Source organism: Agrilus planipennis, unplaced genomic scaffold, assembly GCF_000699045.2.
Source record: "Agrilus planipennis isolate EAB-ADULT unplaced genomic scaffold, Apla_2.0 scaffold90, whole genome shotgun sequence".
Lineage (NCBI taxonomy): Eukaryota > Metazoa > Arthropoda > Insecta > Coleoptera > Buprestidae > Agrilus > Agrilus planipennis.
This window is the reverse complement of record NW_020438865.1, coordinates 160,802-180,278: the sequence shown is the minus strand read 5'-3', so window position 1 is coordinate 180,278 and position 19,477 is coordinate 160,802. Positions and strand designations below refer to the sequence as shown.

The following is a 19,477-nucleotide window of genomic DNA, read 5'->3' as shown; positions in this document are numbered from 1 at the left end:
TATATAAATAATTTATTAATATTACAAACATGTTCTACCTACATCAATATCCCAAACTGAATAACGTAAAACAAAAATGAAAAACTAAAAACAAACTAGTGGGAAAATGATTTTCCTACGATCTTCCATCACTTTTTCTTTAAACCCATCAGTTGATGTGTAGTGTTGTTTTTTTGAATGGCAAAGTAAAAATTTAACTAATGGAAGATTATTTACAGACAAGTGCTTCATGTTTTCTATTCCCTAAGGGCCTCCACTTGTTGATTGATTTATTGCGTTATTATAGGTAGCTAAATGCTGCATTGATTGATCGACACTTTTTTTTTTTTGAAAAACAAAAGTATGTTTTAGTTTTCATCACTTATTACTTTACTCTTAGTGATGGATTGAAGAAATAAAGTAATGAAACTTTTCAGCGCCCTGACTGCAAAATAAAATAGGACCGAGTTTATTCATTTGAATATTTGTCAAACAAGAATAATTCGTTAACGATCGATTTTGATTACGTTAAAATTTGAAAAAAGAAAGAAGTTGTTATCTCTCTGTTAAATAGTAAAAATTTGTACGACAAAAACTATTTTATACGTATAAAAATGTGGGTCATCCTATAATGAGTAAACATTTAACTAAATCGCTAAAAATGTACAAAAAAATGTATAGGTATATTTATTGAGCGAATGATAAATAAAAACTAAAAATGCCAGTGAAACATTTTTCATTTAAATTATATTTTGACGGATGAAATTTATGATAGACTACCTGCGGCTTCGCGTACATTGATGTCCTAAATACGAGGGTGGATTGATAAGTTTCCGGCCTAACCAAGAGATGACGCCACTAGGCCTACCTTGAGGTGACATTCTATAGTACCATCCTTGGATAGCTTGTAGCTATAGTTTCAGCCCGATCTCCTTGCTAGTGTAGGTTTGACAGCACGCTGAACAAGACGCCTCTGTGGTTTTCGTAAAAATGGAAAAGCAGGAAAATCGTGCTGTCATCAAATACTTTTATTTGAAGGGGTTAACGCCGAAGGAAATTAAAAAAGAGATGGACTCAACACTGGGGACATCCTCCCCGTCATATTCAACCGTTAAGCAGTGGGTTTCCGAGTTTAAAAAGGGTCGTGTGAGCACCTCTGATGGGCCTCGCTCAGGACGCCCCGTTGAGGTCACAACTCCAGATATGATCGAAAAAATTCATCAAATAGTGCTGGGAGACCGCAGATTGAAAGTGCGTGAGATAGCTGAGACCTGTAAGATGTCATATGAACGTGTGCAACATATTTTGCACCAACATTTGCATATGGAAAAGCTCTGTGCAAGATGGGTGCCGCGTTTGCTAACAGTCGACCAAAAATTGATTCGAAAAAACATTTCTACCGCAAATTTGTCATTGTATAAGCGTAATCCAAGCGAATTTTTGCGTCGATTCGTAACCGTTGACGAAACGTGGGTCCACCACTACACTCCTGAAACCAAAGAACAGTCTAAACAGTGGATTGGACCAGGGGAACCAACTCCAAAGAAGGCAAAAACAATTTTTTCGGCGAACAAGGTTATGGCTACTGTTTTTTGGGATGCAAGAGGTATTATATACATTGATTACCTTGCAAAGGGTAATACTATCACTGGTCAATACTACGCAGACTTATTGCAACGTTTGAGCCACGAGGTGAAAATTAAACGACCTCATCTGGCGAAGAAAAAAATCTTGTTTCATCACGATAACGCACCAGCGCACACGTCAATCGTTGCGACGGCTAAAATCAACGATCTAAAGTTTGAATTGATGCCGCACCCTCCTTACTCTCCAGACCTAGCCCCGAGTGACTATTTTCTGTTCCCTAATCTCAAAAAATGGCTTGGCGGTAAGAGATTTGCGGACAATGAAGAAGTAATCGAAGCTGTAAATGGTTATTTTGAGGAGCTTGACGAATCAGTCTATAGAGATGGCATTAATAGACTGGAACACCGCTATGAGAAATGTATCAGCCTTGGAGGAGATTATGTTGAGAAATAAAAAAAAAAAAAATTTTAAAAACCTTGTTTTTCTTGGTCAGGCCGGAAACTTATCAATCCACCCTCGTAAGTGACAAAGATCATCGACGACCACATAAAATTATTTTTTTCTATCCCTCGGGAACAGCTTTTTTCTGGATAAAAGGTACCCTATGTCCTTTTTTTTACCCCTGACAATGCGTGCACAAAATTTCGTGATGATCGGTTGACTGATTAAGGTGTGAAATGGTAACAAACAAACCCAAAATAAATAAATGTACTATAGTATATGAAAAACTAAAAAAGGTTCTATACTTATGGATTGAAATTTACAAATAGTATAAATATGTGCATGTAGATGTCTTCCTATTTTGGAAAACAAGGATAAACATAATTCGTTTGTAGATTCTATTTGATATCATGTTTCAAAGCAGACTAACTGTAGGAAAATGTCGTAAGGTAAACATAACTTGTATTGCAGCTCAATTGCAGAGAGTTAGAAAACACGTTTAACTTTGTGTATCTAAAATAGCAAATGAGCCTGGTTTCTTCTGTTTATTAAAGCGGAAAAGAGATCGTATTACATTTTTGGCCGTTTTCTTACCGCATACCGAAAGCTCTTTGTACGTATGTAGTAACGTAGTCCTTTTGAAAATTTCGTTTAAAGATCAAAATAGGTACTCATTATATCAAACAGGAAATTTGTTATTTAAAACACCAGTTAGTTGTATCCTTATTCTTCGAATAATTGATCTCTTGGGGATAATTCTTCCAAGTTTAACTCGAAAATTTCACATAAAGGAACTTTTATTTTCTTTATGTGCTGTCTAGTTAACATTTCCTGAATCAACTTATGAGGGTGTTCTCGTTTCTAAAATAGCCTTTTCTTTGTTAGTCAGAAAACGACGGAATCGTATAAAATATTTAGATATTATCATTTGTTTAATTACTTGACTCCCGTTCCCTCAGTAACTGAATAATTTTGTGAGAAGAAAAACATTAATTTTAATGAAACTATACGTCGTCTTTTAAAAGAGTAAAAACGTTTCCATTTCTAAATGTACCTATAGGTAGAATAACAAATACGTGAAACTCGCCAAAGGACATAACGAACAAGCTTGTAATCGCGATGCACATCGGGTGGTTTCTGCAAATACTGAAAAGTCATTTGTTCTTTATCTAAATAGCTTATGTGGTGCCTATTACGTCTGTAAGCTAGTCGTAGACTCGATGAAGCAAGAAGAAACCTTATTGAAAGCTTTGTAAAAGCACTATGAAAAACTACGGCTAGCAGTAAATATTTGCAGATGGTAAATACTGTCAGTTATTTGATTTTATTCATTTTGCTTGCCTGGAACAAGTTCAGTTGATTAGTTCCTTGTGGCAAAAACTAATGGTGTGGTATTGACAACTGAGAACTAATATGTTCGAAAGTTTTGATACAATGACTCGCCTGGAGCAAGTTCGTTTGATTATTTGCAGATGGCACATGCTGTTGGTTATTTTATATATTTCATTTTATTTTGTTCGCTTGGAGCAAGTTCGGTTGATTAGTTTTTTGTGGCAAGTACTAGTGGTGTGCGATTGAGAACTGAAAACTAATTAGTTCGACAATTTTAATAAAAAGCTGTTCAATAAGTTGAATATTCATTATTCAATTGACTTATATGTCTGTTAGGTCCGTATTCTGCGTATAAATTCAGTTCGGTAAGAAGATATCTTTGCTAGGGCTTTGTAAAGCACTATTATAAATTACAGTTAGCACTCTATACTTCCAGATGGCACATACTGTCAGTTATTTGATATATTTAATTTTGTTTGCCTGGAGCAAGTTCGGCTAGTTTTTTGTGGCAATTACTAATTGTGTATTATTGAGAACTAATAAGCTCGAAATTGCGATTCAGATGTGACAGTTTTTATAAAATGCTGAGCAAGATATCTTCGTAAAGTTTTCACAAGAACTATAAAAAACTATAGTTAGTTAGCGGTAAATATTTGTAGATTAAGAACAAATCGCTATTTAGATTTGACGGTTTTCATATGCTTGTTGACTAAGAACTCAATGTTAATTCATAAATGTCGACGTATTTGAGAGTTTTATACTCATCAAATATTACTATTGACATCAATTTTGTTAGGCTATATTTTATTTATTTGTCGAAGGTGATTATCATTCATTTGATTAGAATTTAGACAAAGCTGGTTTAGTCTGGTCGGTATGATATGAAGTTCATATATAAAATATATTATTATTTGTAGTTTCAATAATGAAATAGTATAATTTGAATAAATAGTTTTTGTATTACTTATCATTATACATTTCGCTTGGAGTCATATTCAAAAGAGTAGCGTGTTAGGTCATTTTTATCAGTGAAGTGTTAAAGATAGCTCAGCCGTGAAATATGGTATCCGTCGAGGGTGTTTGCCACTAACTATGTTATAAATTACTTATTTCTCTCAATCAGCGCAAGCATCTGCTACCATTAATTCGCTTAAATCAGATTAGACATTCTCTGTATTCCCTCCACTTATACGTCCTATGCATGTGTAGGTACGTTTGATCTATTGATTTTAGTCTCCTCTACCAGAGAAGACTCACATCTCTTTCATCATCATAAGGTCGTCAGTTCTAAGACTAGTTGGACACGCACCTCCAGTATTTCCTATGCTGAGCTAATCTTCGCATTTCCCTAAAACTAGAACAACCCACATCCTTAACTACTTACGAATAGTAATCTAATCTAGGTCTACCTCTACTCTTCTTAACTCCTGTTTCTACCTCTACTAGGTCTCTGACTAGACCTTCATGCATGAGAAGGTGTCCTACCAACCTATCTCGCCTATTTGTTATTGACTTACACAGAGTCTTCTGTTCTCCTATTCTTTCTAATACCTCTTCATTTCTAACCTTTTCTACCCACGATATCCTCATCATCCGCCTATAACACCACATTTCGAACGCTTCTAACCTTTTCTTTTCCGCCGCTCCCACTGTCCATGTTTCACACCCGNACCTCTTCATTTCTAACCTTTTCTACCCACGATATCCTCATCATCCGCCTATAACACCACATTTCGAACGCTTCTAACCTTTTCTTTTCCGCCGCTCCCACTGTCCATGTTTCACACCCGTACAACACCGTGCTCCAAACATACACCTTTAACAAATTAACCGGTCGCGAGCATAGAAGTTACTTCTTTTTTGAAGGCGACTCGACCCTGCGCTATCCTCTGGTGTATATCTCTATTACTCTTTCTGTCTTGACTAGATACCTAAAATTAGTCACTTCTTCTAATCTTTCGTCTGAAATTTACCTAACAATAATTTACCCACAAGTAATATAAGAAGTCACTTTTCTTAAAAGGAGAATAGATTGCTTAAGAAGGACGATAGAAAAGAGTGCTCTTTAAAACCTTCAGGAAATGTGTTTTCTAACAAAAGAAAGTTAAATCGATTTTCAACAAAAGGCAGTCAATTAATATGTAACTATATGACATAGGTTCCTATTTTTATTAATGTAAATGATGTAATGTTTAATAAAAAATATTTGGTTGACAGAGCTATGTTTGATATAGAAGGTGTATGCTGTGCTATATACATCTGAAATGTTTTGCTTATATGAAATGACCTATTTTCTATTAAAACTGCTCGGGAAGGAAAATTCGCGAAAATGGGACCTTGCTAAATCAAATTATCGACCCAAACAATCCTTACGCTGTAAATTTCTTCGAAATCGTTAGAATCGTTTTCGAGAACCCATTTATGTTCAACCACTGTACGTATAATTTTATAGGATAATGAAATGATTTTTAAATCTTTGTAATATCATCTGAGCATCAACAGGATGTAATGTGTCGCAGAATTTTATGGTATTATATGCTCTAGTCTTAAACGAAATAGGGAAAACCTAACTTTATATTTTATAAAACCGGAAAACTGTCTTTAGCATTTGCGCCCAAGAGACAGTATTTTAACACTTTCATTTAGACTACGGCTTTTTTATTAACCTTTAATTTTGGACGATGTTACTGCACCTGACTGTGATCGCTCCTTCAGGGAAAACTAAACTGCACTGTCTTTTCAGCTTTAACAAAATTTGTAATCCTTTTTACTGCTGTGTACTCCATACTTAATTAATCACTTCCTGTGGTGAAACCTTTCTATTGTGTTGGTAATAATTATGTAACTTCTTTTATTTTTTATTACTAATTATCTATTCGTAATTGTAGTGTACTCAGTAATACATGCTTATGAAAAATTTTAGAAATGCCTATGTAATCAAGTACAATGAGAAATTTTAATTTATTAACATATGAAGAACCCCTTCGGCAGTGTTCGTGTTCAAGATAAAATGACATTTTAAACAACACTACTAAAGGGGCTTCTTTTGTGAAGTAGATTAAATTTTCTTATTGTACTTTACTGATCTGAAAGCGCCAATATATCTATTGGAAATGGGAAAATGCTGTGCATTTTTGTTGGCCCGTAATTTTACTTTAGAAACTCTATCTTGAGAATGGTGTTTAAGAAAGCCAAGTTCATTAGATACTACCCTGTTTCAGGGGGTTTTTATCTTGGTTATGCTCTTCCTGGAAGCTAGTAGATTATCTTACATTTTATGGAAACTTCTTTATGATAAACACGGTGCCTTTTTACGCTTTATTTCAAATTATTATTTCTTGGCCCCGTTTTCGAATACTTTGTAAAAGCACTATACATATTTACTCGTTTTTTCTTTTTTTTTTTTTTGAGAAAAGGTATCCAGCTAGATAAATAATTTTAAACAGCAGCGAAACGAAAGTGAGCCATGCTTTGTAATTTAAGAGCGTTTGAAGCTGTTGCTTTGATGTTTTCCTAAAATTTTTTTAGCTTAGTTCGAATGTAAATTACACTTGGTGTTCGCTTGACTTTTTCCAAAATTCATTACCATAATGAATGCGATAAATAGGTTTTTCTCGGATATGAATCTATAAGACAACTTGAAAAAAAACAACTTTGATTAAAATTCCTTTTCATGGACGTGTAAACAGCAAGGCTATCATTAATATTTATAACTTTGTTTTTCGAATAGCAATTAATGTGTTTGCAAAGGTAGCAGGTTACAAGACGATATTATGCAAAATCAAGAAAACATTAATTAATTAATTATTGTATTTTCAATATTTAGATCATAATATATTTAGTTACGTAGTATAATGGTCGCCGCGTGAAGTCGATTATATTTTGCACATTTAGGGGTGAATATAGGTAAAGAATATTTGTGGAAATTACAAGCTTCCTGATTAATACCTTGATTAATACATGAAACGTTGAAAACCCTTTTTATCCCCTTAGAGGTTGACTTAGTCGTAGTGCCCTTCTATGTTGTATGAGGGACGTTGTCCAGACCGCGACAGGTCAAAAACTAAACCATTAAAAATTTTTAGGTTATTTAAAAAATATTTTTTTGTCGATAAAAATTTTCAAAANGACAAACGATAAATAAACCAAAACGGCCCCTCACTCTAACGAACGCTGCACAAAATGCATTGAAGGAATTCAGTGTAGGTAAACACCGAAAGAAAATTATTATTAAGATAATTTTCCGGTAAGGAATAAACTTTATTTATTGACTGCTTTGATGAAATTCTTGATTAAAAATGTGTAAGACGTTGAAAATCATTAAACCGATTTACGTGTATTGATTGGAGAAACACTTGAACCCTGAACCGAGAATATTGTTGACATAAAATAATAACCGATTAAATGCGACGTAATTGCCAGAAGCTGCGCTTTAAAAGACTTAATTACTCGTTGAAAAATATAGTTTCCTTTATAAGTAACAGAAACGTCGAACACGGTTTTCATAAAGCGGGTAATAAATTTTAATTAATATATGGACAATTATAGTAAATGGGTTAATGATTTTGTTGAAGTGTAAACGTTTCTTTTTTATTTGGCACAATTTCGTAATAGACTTTGTGTCACATTTAACATCCACAGAAGGTATGAAAATTTAATAAAACAAGATTTTCTGGAATGTCTTTTATTTGAAAAGTTCACTTATTTCAAGAGAATCGTATCGCAATACCTGTCATGTATTGTTGTTACGAATAATCATTTTGTATTTGTTTTTATTTTTACTTCAGCTATCGATATATATGTATATATATACATCTATTTACATTACCTATTAGTAGATATTCTCCAGATTTGCAGTTTAGAAGACTAACTACATTATTTATACTGCCATCTGTCTGCATTAATTATGTACTAGAATTGTATTATCAGCGAACGCAGATATAGTCTCTGTGTTGCGGTAGTGGGTGAGGGCATACTGAAGAAATTCAATAATAATATAGAAATTTAGTAAGAAAATGATTTAATAACTAAGTATTTGAATTCATAGTATTTCTAACTCAATAAAAATGATTATCTGTACAATGATATCAAATTTATATTGATTAATTGAGTTTTGGTTTTTAGAATGAAAATTATGTAGGTACATAATAGGTAGCTTTATTAAAAACATTATGTTTTATACATACCTACAAGGTGCATATTTACATATTAATTCTATGAATTTTACAAACTAAATGTTTTTATTCTTCTCGCTATTTTCTTCTTCCGTAATATTTCTCTTATCCTTTTTAGACCATCCTTACCTTTTACATTTAAATTTCCCATTTTTTGTACCATTTCCTGTATCTCTCCAAAATATGTTTAAACATCTCTGGTTTCAGTTCTTACAGCCTGCATATTTTCTTTTATTTTTCTTCCCAGTATGTTCTTTCGTCTTTCAAATAATTTAGTTTTTCTTCCCTTTGTTTCCATATTCTCTATTTCTGTGCGAAATTTAAGTTTTTTATTTTTGCTCTTCTTTTTTGCTTACAAATGTTTTTAGTTAAACTTTTCAGCTGTTTCCAGTCATTTCTTTTAATTAAAAATGTCCTCCTTTTCTTTTTCCATATTTCCCTTGTGATTTTCTTTTCTTTAGGTAGTTGAACTCTGTAACTATTTTTTCTTTCCACTGGAATTCTAATTTTTTCTTTCTTCCTCCTGATTTAGTGTATTCGATTTGCGTTTCTCCTAGTACCTTTTGTCTCAAGTCTTTTCTAAGTATTTCAGGGTATATTTTGTAACCTGTGCTCATGAGTGCTATTCTTGTGTAATTTTCTGCCTTATTTCTTGTAAATTGACTTTATTATTCCTGTTTTCTATTCCTTCGGAAGTTCTTCATCTCCATTCTACGTCTTGTTTGTAATTCCCTTTTTATTTCCTACATATTTGAATTCTTCATCTTCATTTCCTTTTACATTTCCATTCAGAATAAACATTCTATTATCGGAAACTCAATTCAATAACGTTTTCCCTTCTTTGTTTACTACTAATTTATCATCTCTTTTTATGTCTTTATGTCCAATTTGATTAATTCTTCAGTTAACGTTTCTATTGTTGCGTCTTTTACATTTAATGATCTGCCAATTGCGATGATCGTTGCTCCTTTAATATTCTCTTCTTTTTTTACCTCAACAAGGTTGTTACTATCCGGTTAGCTTCCGAAGCTTTTTAAAGTTACTCCTATTCACTAGATGACAGACTAATCGAATTTTTACCTCGTCAGCTCTCTTCTTTCTCTGTTTTTCTGTAAGTAGTAAGTAAGGGGGAGGGAGATGTCCACTAACACGTTCGATTTTTGGCCAGCGCTGCCAATCGTAGGAAAATTTCCCTAGAAGCTAGGGGATTTTTATTTAATTCGTAATATAATTTAATTTTTGTTCCTTAAAGTTTACTTCGCCTTATTTATATAGAGGAAAAGTATTGAAGTCGGCTTTTTATGTAAGTGCTTCTATAAATTATGAATGCTGCCATCCACGAAGTACAAAACGTTGAATGAAAGGTAAGAATACGGTGATGGATGTACACACTCGCCTATTACCTGGTTAAGTAAAAGTCTTATTACTCTCGTTGCTTTATACATTCGTTGGAAATATGGCTAACATGGAATCAGCATACGAATACTATTATTCTCCATTAGCTTGCGCTGTTTGCGGATTTGTCCGCTTTTCGTATTCCTCAAATACAAAATTTCGCGGCATTGTCAAAGAAAACTTAATGAGCTGACTCGGGATTTTCGATGAAATATGATCCGCTAGGTAATGACAAACGATAAATAAACCAAAACGGCCCCTCACTCTAACGAACGCTGCACAAAATGCATTGAAGGAATTCAGTGTAGGTAAACACCGAAAGAAAATTATTATTAAGATAATTTTCCGGTAAGGAATAAACTTTATTTATTGACTGCTTTGATGAAATTCTTGATTAAAAATGTGTAAGACGTTGAAAATCATTAAACCGATTTACGTGTATTGATTGGAGAAACACTTGAACCCTGAACCGAGAATATTGTTGACATAAAATAATAACCGATTAAATGCGACGTAATTGCCAGAAGCTGCGCTTTAAAAGACTTAATTACTCGTTGAAAAATATAGTTTCCTTTATAAGTAACAGAAACGTCGAACACGGTTTTCATAAAGCGGGTAATAAATTTTAATTAATATATGGACAATTATAGTAAATGGGTTAATGATTTTGTTGAAGTGTAAACGTTTCTTTTTTATTTGGCACAATTTCGTAATAGACTTTGTGTCACATTTAACATCCACAGAAGGTATGAAAATTTAATAAAACAAGATTTTCTGGAATGTCTTTTATTTGAAAAGTTCACTTATTTCAAGAGAATCGTATCGCAATACCTGTCATGTATTGTTGTTACGAATAATCATTTTGTATTTGTTTTTATTTTTACTTCAGCTATCGATATATATGTATATATATACATCTATTTACATTACCTATTAGTAGATATTCTCCAGATTTGCAGTTTAGAAGACTAACTACATTATTTATACTGCCATCTGTCTGCATTAATTATGTACTAGAATTGTATTATCAGCGAACGCAGATATAGTCTCTGTGTTGCGGTAGTGGGTGAGGGCATACTGAAGAAATTCAATAATAATATAGAAATTTAGTAAGAAAATGATTTAATAACTAAGTATTTGAATTCATAGTATTTCTAACTCAATAAAAATGATTATCTGTACAATGATATCAAATTTATATTGATTAATTGAGTTTTGGTTTTTGCTAAAAAGGGTTACGTATATTTATCTTCTTATTGTGATACACACATGTAAATGATTTTTGAGGAATATTCAAATACGTGACAATCAATATCTGGAAGAGATGTTTAGAACGAAGGGAAGAAAAAGTATCTGAGAGTTTTGTCCTCAACTTTTGATTTGGGTTGTAATGTACCTATGTATAACAGAGTAAATGTTTGAAAGAAATAGAAATTTATAACGCTTTTATTATACACTAGACTTTTTTATTAATCATAATAATGTTCTTAAAAATTTAAAGCTAATAAATTAATTATGGATAATTTTATGCTCTCTTCAATAGACTTGTTCACGAGAAACACACGATTAGACGAAAATATTTAGTAAAGTATTCTGTCTCATATTTATTTTGTGAAAAACTAAAATGCCTAATAGTATGAGCGCTCCTTGGGACAGGGTTTTTATCAAATGTAGTTGCAATCGAGAGAAAAGAATTTCGAATTACCCTAATGAATAAATTTGAAACCTAACAACTAAAAGTATTTACAAAAATGGTAGATGAAGAGGATGGTGTTTTTTGTAATTTAATTTTAAGAGTTGAGCGTTTTCGGTATAAATTGTGCTTGTAAATAAATCGATAAGTAACAGTGATTGAAATTAAAGCAGCTTTTTAGTTTGGTAATTAAGAGTCCGACACAAAATTAATGGCTATAAATCTATTACCATTGGCTTTACTGTCGCATAACGGTAAATTGCTTGACAAGCGCTATTTGTTCTAGTCTATTTATCTTAAACCAATAATAGGTTTGGAGGGTTTCGGACCTACCCAATTTGTTTCCATTGGGCCAAGTTAACAGGAATTCCTAAGTCGCTTTCAAATATGTGAGACTGACTAGAACTAATTTCTACAGTAAATCGTTTTTGCAGCTGCACTCAGTTGCTTTACCTTATTGCTTCTTTACTAACTTTTACTTTTTATTAACTTTCTTGTTCTTAATTATAGTGGAATCTCGTTTAATTTTAGATACTTTTTTGATTACTTTTTTGAAACAAATGCATTCACTCCAATGTTTCTTCGTCGACTTATTGGTCTTCACGAAAAGGCCTTTTATACTAACGGATTAACAACCTATCTATATCCACCCAGAAGGTCCATTCTAAACACTGGTGAAATAATTTTTGAAATTCGATGAGTAGTTTCGGAGATTACCTCCTACGTCCAAATTTATAAACGTACAAGCTTTATAACCCCTTTTTACGAAGGCGTAGAAGTGCGTAACATAATTGTTTTTAAAATCTCATCATACAACTCGTAATATCGATTTGTAACTCGAAATTTCGACTTGCAACTCTAAATCCTTATTGAATTGTAACCTAGCGCAATCCAACTCAATCCCAACCTATGCTGACGTAAGACAATTTTAAGAAAAGACAAGAGTAGGTACTACAACACTCACTTCGAGTTGCAAATCGAAATTTCCGAGTTACAGTTTTAAATATCGAGGTTCAAGTCGAAATATCGAATTGCAAGTCGAAATTTCGAGTTACAAGTTGAAATTTCAAAATTTCTGTGCCTTCGTATCTTCCTAATATTAGTGTAAACGTAAGCAAAACTGTTTTTTATTCTTTGTTTATTTTTGAAAAACAGTATTGTATTGTGTTGTGGGTGGTCCGAAAGCTTCAAAGAAATGAAATTTTTGCTTTGAATTGCTTGTTAAGGCTGGGGGGGGGGGTATTAGGATGGAATAGGTTTGTAATTAAATGAAATTTTGCTTGAGTAAGTTAAAAATATTGGAAAGAAGTACAATTTGACTCTCATGGTCGATTTGCTTGGCTCTTTTCCTCGTGTAGTCAAGCAGTTCAGCGTTTCAGCTACATTTAACACTAAAATAACGCTTCTGAGAGGCTACCTTACTCTTTGTGTTTTTCAATTTATCCAGATGGTCAGAGATCGATATGAGCCGAAGAAAGGGGTCATGCAATTCCGTACTATCCGATATACAAATTTCATCTGATGCCAATGCCCTATGGCCGTAGAATTCAATCAGTTGACTAAATCGGATACTTAATGTAGAAGTTGTTTAAAATAATACTGGACAAGTGCGACTTTAAGTTCATCCAGTGCACCAGAATAAATCTTAGATTCTGTAAACATTAGTTTTGTCTAGTTTCTATTTTCTTATATTGCGTATACTCGACGCCTATTTCGTGGAATAGGTAAGCGGCACCGAGTTATACTTAACATAATTTCTAATCAAAGAGTTTTTTGAAGGTCCAAATTCCTGTAAACAACAAAAGGGATATGATCACGACAACAGTTACTTCGTAAGTGTTGTCTTTTCCTATCGAAACAGTACGATACCAATCAATCAAATAAACTAAAGTTGGATTAGGTCAAACTCATAATGTTACGGTAAAAAAAGACATTATTCGCTTCGTGCTATCCTTTTTCATATAACCTGTATGATTCCAAGCAATGAAGTACAGTATTCTTTGGTTAAAGTTGGGTTAGGTTATACGGTTACGGTTACAACACTCATTTCGTAATGGTCTTTTTTTGGTTACAGGAACGTAGGCCTTAGAAAAACCTTTTCTATCAATTGTAACCTTGACCAGAACTTACTGAATCTTAATGAATAATCGTTTGGTTTAAGTATAAGTTTAAAATTTTGTCAATGGTATTGAGTTTATAACCGTTATTTATGGCGTGAAGTTTCTTCTTAAATCTTTTATTTTGACTAAGGAATGCTTATCAATTTATGTATGAAACTTTTGAAAGACGTAAATTTAATGTTAGCAGATTGGTTATTAGAGACAAAGGGGATGATTGTGTCTGTAGTAGTGGGAGTTTGTGAACATCTTATATAAATTTTGTGAAAACTCAGAGTGGCTTCTACGTAGGTATCTTTATAAATAACAAAGATTTTTTTCACAAGTCGTTAGCAACAAAAAATAATGCTTTAATTGAAGAAGGTATAAAAAATTGATTTCTTAGAGAAGTAGAGAAAAGATGAAGCATGTAAGAAAAAAACGCGAACCGGAGAAGAAGCTTTAGGATTGGATTAAAACATCTGGAGAGATTTCAGAGAAAAAGAAGTAATAGCTTGAAATTGATGTGGAAATAGGGAAAGAGAAAATAAAGCCAAGTTTTAAAAGGAAGTAAGATATTATAGATTGTGTGTAGTGTCGATTCACAAAATGTTATTATAGATTTAGTTGATAACTCCAAAGGTAGTGTTAAACTCTAGCTTAGCTTGAAGAAGTTGAAACAGATTTGAACTTTTATACAATTTAGTGAAAATATTGACTCATAATCTTACTAAAAAACAGCGAAAATCGAATAATAAAAGAAGATAGCAGAGATAAACCGAGTACATTAACGCCTGTAGGTTTTTCCGATTTTCCAGTACGCTTTTTTTTGTTTTGTGTTACTTCATTGTTTGTTGTGGAATTTCAGGTGTAAAAAATTGGTAGATAAAGTACCTTTTTATGACGAATGAAAAATTGGGAATTAAAAGCTTCAAACAAACATTGTTTTTCATGTTCTTTTGTATATATTTAAAACCAAAAACAATAACAAAAGGCCTGTGTAATGCATTATTCTCGCTTTGTATTGAATAAATTGAACAGCGTAATTTTAATGGAATGCTTGTTATAAACTATTACATTAAATGACTTCCCTGTCAATTTCGATAGCAATTTAGATAAACTCCTCCGGAATTGTGTAATGCTTAATGAGAGGTCTGGTTAATGTTTCCCGTAACAATAGCCATTAATTAATGTTAACATGTGGCCATGTACCGATTTACTATTAAAATCTTATCTATAAAAAAATTAAAGAAGACCGATGTCCAGGTATTCCAACGTGTGCAATATATCTTACTATGTCATCTAAACATGAACCTCATTAAGGCAAGACATGCTTTGATTATTATATTCCATCGGAAGGCATTTTCAGCGCTTGGTTTCAATATTTCGTTAATTATTAATTAACTAGTGGGAAGGTATCTACGAGCCCCCTTCCCATCGAAAAATTTCATCTATTCTATTGTCTGAATTTTTCCTAAAAGTACCTGCTTTATGCCCTAGATTTCACTTCGTCTGTTAATGTCCTAACGGACAAAATCTGTAATTAATAAAAATATTATTTTACCTAATGGCTTGTAGAAGGTGATAGAGCACTGTAAAGCATGAATATTTAGTAAATGTTTGTATGTTCGAATGTTCATCGTTTTCGAGAAAAACGTAGCTGTACAGGTAAATTCAATTCCGACCCTGGTAAAGAAATATAGCCCGCAACGCTGCACTCAATCAGCTGGTGATTATCATTTTCAGAGTGTTTATGTTAACGGCCAACCTCCAGTAGTTAAACCTTGCATGAGACAATCCATGTGCAGTTCAATAAACTAATTCTGCATTGCAATATCACTCATTAGTGTAGGTCAGTCACTGTAGAACAGTTGTGGTTACAATTAAGTGATATGATATGTTTTCAGGGGTTTGAACCATATCGTCATTTCGACTGTATAAATTTGTGTTATAATCTATTTTTAAATTATATATTGGATAAGAGAAAAATAAATAAAATGAAAAGGACAAACTCAGATAAAATTCAGTTTGGCGTAGTAAAACAGTAGGGTATCGAAAAGCAAGGAGTGAATCACACTAATTTATGAATAAAGTAGATGAAGCGAACAATTTTTGACACCAGTAGACTTCGAATCTCTTTAGAACTTACTTGCATTGTTATTAAGTCTTTCCATTTACTAATGAGAAAGTTAGAAACTATTCCGATTGTTTCATGTTCAAAACATTAAGTTCGAACAATCAGATGGAATGAAGCAATGTTTGGTGGGACCAGTTATCATTATTAATTGGAGTATTGAAAGCAAGCCTGTTATTTAGATAATTGAAACTATTTGTGTGCGGGTTGCAATACAAAATTTAAATTATTGCTTCAGGTCACCAGTTCGCAAGATATTGGAACGAATTTAGTTGAGAACTGATTGTGAAATTTTGTAATTGCAAGTCATTTTCAGGAAAAGTTAATTAAGACAACATTTGTTATTGTGAAATGTGATGGTTAAGTAAAATGTCAGAGTGCTAAGTGATGTAGGGAGTAGAGGAGGTATTTTTAGATGGTTAAAAATTTTCTTGTTCCTGTTATTCTAGAAAATCTGATAATTTACAAAACTTGACAGTTAGGGGATTTAACAAATGCCATATGAACGGTGGTCTTAGGTAAATCTAGGTGCTGTTTGCGTATTTTCGAGTGTAGCCAACATTTCTAAATTATGACAGTCATATACTGGGTGATCTATTTTGAACAAGGCAACCGACAATTACATATGGTTCCATACCATAAGGGTCAGGGGCGCAACAACGTTACAGTTTGACTGGGTGCTCCCATCATAATACCATAAAATGACTGAAAAAAAGATAACCAATGTATTGAATTTCTTATCGAGTTCGGCTGCTCATTTACGAGCTTGAACTATTTCAACCGAACTTTCAAGTTGGGTTATTATCTGAATCGACTGGAATTTATTGGGTGCCCAACTCAGGCACTCACGGACCCCTCTTGTTGCGCCCCTGATTATAACAGAGATCTGCATCCGCATCCGCAACTGGAGATAATCCGCAGGAATGTTAATATCCATATCCTCGTCCACATTTCGCAATGTTAAAGTCGGAGCCTCACATTCAGTAAAGAACATCGGTTACAATTATAACTGTAGTCTAGTTAGATAAGTCGAATCGTTTCTAGAAATGGATCTTGTCGAACATTATTCTATAAATAGGTACGTACTGTAGATTGTACAATTGACTAAACTGACTGAGAAATCGTTTGTGTGTTTTACTTTTTATTTTAATGAAATCCTCATTTACTAATCTGTGTTTGGGGGTTTAAATGGAATGGCAAATTTTATTTTGTACTTTAATACGAACGTTTAAATGTATAAACGGTACTCAGTTTAATATTTTAACTGTAAAGCAAGGAATATTTTACGACTGTTGGGACTTGGTGCACTCGGTGCTCCAATAAAAATATTCCGCTTGAAAATTCGATAGGAAAGTTTGATACGGTTTTGCACGTTTTATAACTGCTGGTTTGAATGTTTCTCATTTTTTATCGTTTACATGTATTTTATATAAAATGCAACCAATAAAATGGCGCACTAATTAGCCAAAGTAAACGGATATGGCGATTAGGAATGACTTGTGCAAAGCTGTAATTCAACCAGACAAATGATAAAGATATTTGCATTCTACTATTTCTGCTGTTTCGCCTCGACATCTTCAGGCTATGCAAGCAGGATGCAACATACAATGTTACTACTGTGGAGTTATTGTTCGATTGATCTTTTTTTGTACATTTATTTTTATGGTAAGATGTGCGCAATTTCATAGGAATTGATATACTCAGTATATCGTTGTTTTATTTTGATTCCTTTTTACCCGATATTTGTAGGTACATTTTATTACATTTAGTGCAGTTTCGTTTGTATACGTTTGAATTACTGTAATGTTTATTTTTGAAGTGAAACTTCTATATAGACGGGGAGTATTGCGGTTTTTTCTGTCACGAAAAAGCGTTACGGTTGCGTGGAGGGGCTAGACGGTATATTGCGCGGTGTGAGGGGGCAGCGGCGGAGGAAGAAAAAGGCTGCCGGCGGCGGAGAGAAGCCAATGACTGTATTAGAGCGGGGAGTCCGCCAGAGTCCCTGCGGCGTGTGCTGTGCTCAGCTGTTGTCTTCTTACCTCTGCTTTACACGTAGCTGGGCATCATTGTCTCGATTTGCGATCTGTGTAAATGCCAAATCATAATTTGCAGTTGACCTGTGAAAATGAAATGTGTGCTGGGACACATACTACAAGTGAATCATCAATGGAAATCAAAAAAAAATCAAATTCAAGTATATTAACAATCTGCCCGTAAAACTTGAAGTAAAAATTTTGTTGCGATTCGTTTTTCCACTTGTCCGTTGAAGTTTCACTTCTACTATGAGTCCCAGCATACAGTTCGTTTTATTATCAGTTTACCGATGTTTAATGTTGACGCTTATTTAATATGTTGTCTTTGTGCGTTTTCTAAATACTGAAGTACACTATTCTGCACGAGTGTGAGCTGCTGCTATGTTATAATCCTATCCAAAGGTAACCTTTGGTTTTCGATTTTTTATCCGATTGTGAATTTTATGTTATCGTTGCAGTATTATTGTGAAGATGTTATTTCTGCAATTTTAATTTGTTAGCTACGTACTGAATTAATGTATTTTTTTAATTTACATTTTTTACTAATACTTCCACATCGAATGTTTGTACGTATACCTATTTCTAATATTATTCCTGGTAATGAACCATCATGACTAGGGAATTTTTATAATGAAAGTCATGTGAAATTCTGTTTTGTTTCAGTGTTCCAACGGCGTTTCCTGTTGAAGTTGAAATTGCGAGGAAAGGAGTTTTCCGTGAGTTATTTATTATTCATTAATGCTTATTGGTTTGCTTTATTATCTGTATTGACTGTTATCATACTGTAGTTGCGACTTTGAAAGAGGAATTGTGAAGTTGACATTGCAACATTTTATTGTGTTTTATTCAGTTTGTCGAGTCACAAAAAATTGAAAAAAAACCACTTCGGGCTAACGTCACTTTTATTGTCCAGTATACGAAGCAATAAAGTTAAAATAGTTTTTAACCAGTGTTTTCCATATTTCTGTTGTAATTTTATTATCTGTAATTTCCGGTAGGTTTCAGTTCAAATAAAAACGTTTCAGTAAATCAAATAATCAGAGCAAAGCAATTGACTATATTTACACTGTTCGCTCATTGTTACACAGGTTTACATAGTGCACCATAGAACAGAATTTGATAAAAGAATATTGTTGATAATGGCTCCGTATTTTTCGTAAGTCGTCAGTAATTCTAGTAAATCGTTCATATTTGTTTAAATGTTTTAATAAATAGTATCAAATTAATATATTTACCTAAATTACTGTACTTTTTAATATCATTTTGGTAATATATATAATAGGTGCTTATTTAAATAAAACACAATAGTGTTTCAACAAATATAACAAGAGTATGGAAAGTGTAATAATTAAGACTAAACATGTAAATTTTCAATATTTACAAATTTCAGTAAATAATTTATAAAGCAGACAAAGGGAATACGGTAGTAATTTTAAGTAAAGCAAAGATTATTAGATTAGAAAAAATCAACGCCCTCTTAGTTAGTAATGTTTTCTATATACATTGGACAAAGTGGGCGCTACTCGTCTTAAAGAACATGTCAACAATATAAAGAATAGAAGATTTTAACAAGATTAGCGGAACATTCCGTTACATACAAACACGATATATAT

The 19,477-nt window shown here is 32.9% G+C and overlaps 1 protein-coding gene across 5 annotated transcripts in view; it reads left to right on the top strand.

Annotated features, from left to right (window-relative positions):
* LOC108737328 (zwei Ig domain protein zig-8) overlaps positions 1-19,477 on the top strand; it is a 207,079-nt gene that overhangs the window by 27,556 nt on the left and 160,046 nt on the right. For all 5 annotated transcript variants that reach the window (XM_025975324.1, XM_025975341.1, XM_025975332.1 and 2 more), the window contains exon 2: positions 18,528-18,580. Coding sequence is in view for 3 of the 5 variants with exons in the window: in XM_025975341.1 (XP_025831126.1) it covers positions 18,528-18,580 (53 nt within the window). In the remaining 2 variants the exon portion in view is untranslated. The remainder of the gene's footprint in view (positions 1-18,527; positions 18,581-19,477) is intronic.